Here is a 6,000-nt window from a genome sequence, read left to right on the forward strand (position 1 = left end):
CATCCACCTTCTCCTCTCCTTATCCACAAAAATAAATAAATAAATAATAACAAAAATAAATAAATAAATAAAATCAGTCAGAGCAGGGAACCACGCATGGCACAGGATGAATTTCCTAAAGACATAGAGAAGGTAAGGGGAGCTTGCACCCCTCTGTCAAAGGCTCTGAGATTCTCTGAGCAGACCCTTACCTTGTGTCTGTGCCTGCTTCTTTAGCAAGCTATCACTGGGCCAAACCCCCCGTTCGCATGCCCACCTCCACCCTGATGCTAAGAAAACTGAGCCTCTTCGACCAGTCCCCCACATCTGCTCAACTTTGGCACTGCCTTGGGGTCAACTGCTTACTTGCTTTTTGTTTCTAATTGAGCTCCTCATTCTGCTGCAGAAATATATTAAAGGCAGCTGGCTTTGATGCCCAGAAAAAATGAAGCATCAGAAAGGTTTGTCGGGCATCATGGCAATTCCATTCTTCTTCATGCTATTCTAGCAGGCAAGCCCCTCTGCCAACCCACCCCTCCCGGACGGTCACTGGTCCTTCGCCTGCCTCCCCTAAGTTGTGTTTGCCACTTCGGGTTTTTAAAAACACATTCTCCCAGCCCACCCCCCCCCCCCTTAATTAGATACTGAACAGAATGTTAGAGATTTTCTTAATGGCTTGACAAAGGCTTTTAATTTGGTCTTCTCCAGAGAGAGGAACCATGAGTCCCCATCCGAGAGGTTGGGGTGGGAAATGAAAAAAAAATCAATGCAACCCATTATTTTGGCTTTTAGAAAACAGGAATTTTAGTGCCGGGGAAGCTTGTTCTTTTACACAGTAAAAATGCAAATGCAGGCAACACAGATGCTGGCACGCTGGATGTAAAAACGGAGAGAGCCTCGCTGGGGTTCATCTGGCTGCCCAAACCTGGGTTTGTTTTGGCAATAATAAGGCAGTTATTGGAGACTCGATAACCGATTATTAAAAAAACACCTTCCTGATTTAGTTCTGGGGAATCGGACTGAGCTCAGGCTTCATTTAAAAAAAAAAAAAAAGGTATTTTGAGAGGAATGGAAATAACAGAAGCTTAAAACACATTCAATAACTGCTTAATTCCATCCAGAGGACGCTCCATCTCATCCTGTTTTCTTCTCTCTCTCCCTGCCTCCTCCCTCTCCTCACAGATGGACGTACAAATTATTGCAAGAGGATATTGTTTTCTGTAACAGGCTCGAACATTCACATTTACATTTTCCTTGGTGCCGCGGGGGTGACTGGCAACGGGAGAGAAAATACACCAAACCCCATCTTTCCTGCTCTCCCCACATCACATTTTCCCCAAGCCTCCTCTACCACCCACCCAACATGCCACCCCACTTGGAGCAGGCCCTGGGGACCAGCATGGCACCTAAGACCCAATTAAGGCACCAAGAAAACAGAAAGGACTGTCTGGCGAGCCACCCTGGCGCCCAACACAGGGACTGGAGCCTCTGAATCTCAGGGGCACCAGGGTTCTCCAGACCCAAAGGCCACCCACGGCTACCTGCCTACCCACATGCCCACCACCGGTGGCAACTTCCTTCTCTATTGGGAAAGGAGTCTGCCGCGGGGCGGGCTGCCCTGTGGCCTTCTGGGCCTTTCTCCACCCCCACCCCTATCTGCTCCATGCCTATCAAATAACTTGAGCTTCATTTATTAATGATGGGCTCCTGGATGGAGGACAGCACCCTTCAGTATTTGTTGAATGAAGGGACTCCACTACTGGGGAGTGGGCTGCTCTGGAAGAGGTGGGGGTGGATTGGGGGCAAGACTGTGGCAACAGCTCTGGCTTGTGCTTTCTCGCCTGACAAAATGGGAAAGGGGGAGGGGGTGGGGAGAGAGCTATGGAGAGAGAAAGCCGCTCCTCACCTTATGTATTTTTAATATTAATGTAATTAAAGCTGTGAGCCGAACCAGCCTGTGGGGGCGGAGGGAGGCAGGAAGAGCCTGAGGAGAGGGAAACTGGGGTGCGGAGGGGGGGCGGGGCCTGAACAGGAGCCAGTTTCTTGCTCGCTAAGGTGGAATGAAGGGGTGAGATGTGGGGGCCAAGGGGTTAACCAACCTAGAGCAGCCTTGGTGTGTTATCCTGTAGCCCCCATTAGGTCTGAGAAACTCCACTACTTCATCCACCGTCAGAGGCCACCCATTGCCCCACGCAATTGGGATCTCCCGCAAACCCCAGCAGTGTTTACCATAAGTCTGGTCTTGACCCTGCAGTATCTACAATTTCGGGTTAGCCTCCTCCCCCAACCCCCTGGATGTTGCAGTTGGCTCCGGCAGGTTGCAGACTCCACTGGGGTTTCGGCAGAGAGGGACCTGTCCCTTCCCGGGGCGCTAGCACTCTGCTAGATTGCCCTTCCCCGTTGCCTAGGGGTCAAGAGTTGCCTCTGGGCCAGGACACCCGCCAGGGCAAAGGGGGCAGGGGCAGAAGCCGCCCCCAGGGCGCGAAGAAGAAAAGTTAGAGGGTTGAACAGGTAAAGCTGATTCTCCGAGCGTGTGTGCTCTGTAGCGCAAGGGCTACATCGGTCGCCTAATCTCCCGCCATCTGCGCGCCTGGGGCACGTCCTCTGCTATAGCCTGGAAGCCCGACCGCCAGCGCTGGCCAGGTCCGGACTCGGTGCCCAGGTGGTTTGGGTTGGAAATGTCTGCCTCTTGCCAATCCCTCGGTCCCGCTACCTCGCGGATCAGGTATGCAGCGCCCCAGCAGCAGGTCTGGACAAGCCGGACACCTGGACCCACCCCTAGCAACCCTTTCTCTCCGGGAAGACGGACACGCCCCCCAGCCCGGACACTTGTCCCCAGGTCCAGCAGGCCAGGCGCCGAAGAGGAGAATCTCGCACCTTTGGGCGCGTTGCCTGAGGTGGCCACGGTGGCACAGCGAAGCCAGGGCTAGCGCCTGGGGCAAGGGGTCCGGGGGAGGGTTAGGACAGGGCGACCCCTGGGTTTAGAGAACAAACTTGCTGTCCGAGAGACCCCAGCTCTCGGAACTCCCAGTTATCACCGCCTTGCATCCAGCTAAGGCGCGGACAAGCGCCATGCGCTGCGCCCGCATTCGCGCCAGGGCGGGGGTCGGGGCAGCGGAGGGGCGCACCGAGGAACAGAAGGAGTAAGCCGCCCGAGTCCGAGGCTCGAATAAGCGAGGACTCCAGGATAAGAGTCGTGGCCTGAAGATCCCGACTCGAAGGGCACCCTGGGGTCCGAGGGCCAGCAAGCTACAGGAAGCGGGCAAGGGGCTGGGGGAGGGGTCCAGGGTAGAACTGCGGCCCGGCGAGATGAGGGGCTTCTTCGCCACCAACCCACGGACGCGCCCGAAACGGCAGGCGCGGGTGGCTGGCAGAGCAGTCCCAGGCTGAGCCTCACCCGGATATTCGCTGGGAGCTTGCCCCACCCCGATACGCCCGCCCGGGGCTGAGCACCCGGGTCGGCCCCCGGGCACCTGGAGCCAGCCGGGCACCCCTGCCTTGCGGCTAGCCGCGCGCATCCCGGCTCCGCGGTCTCCGCCGCCCAGCCGCCCGCGCGGGTCTCACCTTTGTGTAAAGAGTCCAGGAGCAGGAGGAAAGTTACCAGCCACATGCCATAAAGAGGCCCTATTCTCCGGGGAGGTGGTCCTGTGGCCGGCCGTGCGGCAGCGCCTCTCCCCCGCTCAGCGCGCTCCCAGCCGCCCGCACTCCGCGCCCCGCTCTCTCTGCTCCTCAGCCCAGCGCTCGGCGGCGGCGGCTCCTCCCTCCTCGGCTCCCCGGCTCCTGTCATCCGCGGGGCTGGGCTAGGCGGCCGCTCTCTCCGCCCCCCCGCGGCACCCCGGGTAGTGAGCGCCTCGAGAGCCCCGAGCCCAGACGGCCCCCATTCCACAAGCCCAGGGGCGGGGTGTGTGTGTGAGAGTCAGGACCAGATGGCTTCCGACCGGTCTCCGCTGTTTGAGAGGCAAGGGGTCCCTGTCACCCACCGGCTCTGAGCCTGTGGTCGCAAAGAAGCATGTGTCGTACATGCTAAGAGCCCACCATGGGCAGGCCAAGGACGCCCCATTTCTCCTGGCCCAGTCACATGGCGTCAATGCTTCGCTTCTTGTCCCCTTTGGACTCAGTTTATCCCTTTGGATGTGGGAGCATGACTGCTCAGGGTAAAATCTAGAGTCTTTGGAGCCTCTAGGTGCTACTCCCCACCTCAAAGCTCAAAGCCACTTGCCCTTCCAACCTTGGTTACTTCTGCAAGTTCGCCTCCTGAAGAGACTCTGCTCAGTCAAGCCCCGCCCCAGCGCTCTGTTCAAATTCGCCTCAGCATTTGGCACACTTTGACTATTTAAACAATCATTTGCAATAAACAGCTTAACGTCTGTTCTGCTTGTGCGTTTTCCTCGTTTATGTCACCTGTCCACTCCTCCTTAACTTTCTCACCCTGCAGAAATTGGCTTACTCCTTGCACTGATCTGCATAAAGTTGGTATAGAATAGGACTTGAGAGAGGACAGGCTGTCAGTTACCGAATAAATACTCAATACCTGCAGTGTGCAGGCAATGGGGACGCAGGATCCAGGGGACAGTGTTAGCCCGGTAAAGGCTGACGTTAAAAAGAATTTTTCTTTTTATTTTTTTGGTCTTAACCCCAAACAAAGGGTTGATCTGGATCCAGAGAAGGAGTTCAAGGTAGCCCTGAGAATAGTTTATATGCCAAGATAGGACTGCCCCCGATGCCAAGTCAGGCAGGTCACCCTGAATTCATCCCTGCCGCTTGGCTCTACCTGGACATGCTTTTGACCCTGTTCTCTGTCAGGTAGAGGGGAAAGGATGGAAAGAGGTAGAGGCTGCTATTCAGTTCCATTGGACAGAAGAAGACAATTTACTCCCCCCAAATGCCCTGCTTAAATTCAAGCAGGAGAACAAGGATTCTTCGTTTCCAGGTTTTGACAAAACACTTCTAGACATTTGAAACTAAATTTTGGAAAAGTGTGTATTTACTTTTCTGACCCCCCTCCCTGCGCGTGCACACACACACACACACACACACACACACACACACACACACATCATAAAATTTACCACTTAGCCATTTTTAAGTGTACCATCAGTGGCACTACTACATCCACAACATTGCCCAGCAATTACCTCTTGTCATTTCCAGACAGAAACTCTGAACTCATGAAACAGTAACTCCCCCTTCCCATCTCCCTCAGACTCTGGAAACCATCATCTATTCTCTGCCTCTGTGAATTTGCCTGTTCTAGTACCTCATAGTAAGTGAATTCATACACCGGCTTATTTCAGTTAGCATATTGTTTTCAAGATTTATCCATGTTCTAGTATGTGTCAGAATTCCATTCCTTTTTATGGTTGACTAATATTCTATTGTGTATGTCTACTGCATTTGTTTATCCGTTCATTCATCAAATGAACACTTGGGTTGCTTCCACCTTTTGGCTGTTGTGAATAATGCTGCTATGAACATGAATATATAAATATCTCTCTGGTCCCTGCTTTCAGTTCTTCTGGGTATGTACCCAAAAGTAGAACTGTTGGATCATATGGGAAGTTTATGTTTAACTTTTTGAGGAACTGCCAGGCACATTTACTTTTTAATATAGCATTTTAAGAACTTAAGGGGCTCTCACCTGCAATTGCTCTGTGTAACTCACAATATCCTTTGAAACTTTATTAGCTCCTTTTTAAACAGGTAAGAAAATGGAGGCATAGCTCATTCAAGCACTTAATTTGTATCAAAAGTGAGACTTGCATCTAGTCTCGGCACTCCGGAGTAGAGATGCCTGCTCTACACTGCGCTGCCTCCCCTGGCAGCTCAGCTTCATGATGCTAAATCACCACTCTGAAAGGGATGCTTTTCACTAGGTGGCTTTTCATTTGTCAACACAGTCATAAAACAGAGACAAAGGGGCCTGTACCAGTTGTTTGAGATGACCCAGCCCAATCCTCTCCTTTACAGATGAGGAAACTGAGTCCCAGAGTAGAGAACTCATGGTCTGCTTGAAGTCAGGCA

The 6,000-nt window shown here is 53.1% G+C and overlaps 1 protein-coding gene across 3 annotated transcripts in view; it reads right to left on the minus strand.

Annotated features, from left to right (window-relative positions):
* The window catches only part of DSCAML1 (DS cell adhesion molecule like 1), a 325,080-nt gene extending 320,838 nt beyond the window's left edge, over window positions 1-4,242 (minus strand). For 2 of the 3 annotated variants that reach the window (XM_079104474.1, XM_079104473.1), the window contains exon 1: window positions 3,544-4,242. In XM_079104474.1, coding sequence (XP_078960600.1) covers window positions 3,544-3,766 — 223 coding nt within the window. In that variant the 5' untranslated portion in view covers window positions 3,767-4,242. The remainder of the gene's footprint in view (window positions 1-3,543) is intronic. The other variant, XM_079104475.1, reaches the window with a different exon arrangement.
* Between the last annotated feature and the right edge of the window lie 1,758 nt (window positions 4,243-6,000).

This window comes from Sciurus vulgaris (assembly GCF_902686455.1).
Source record: "Sciurus vulgaris genome assembly, chromosome: 11".
Lineage (NCBI taxonomy): Eukaryota > Metazoa > Chordata > Mammalia > Rodentia > Sciuridae > Sciurus > Sciurus vulgaris.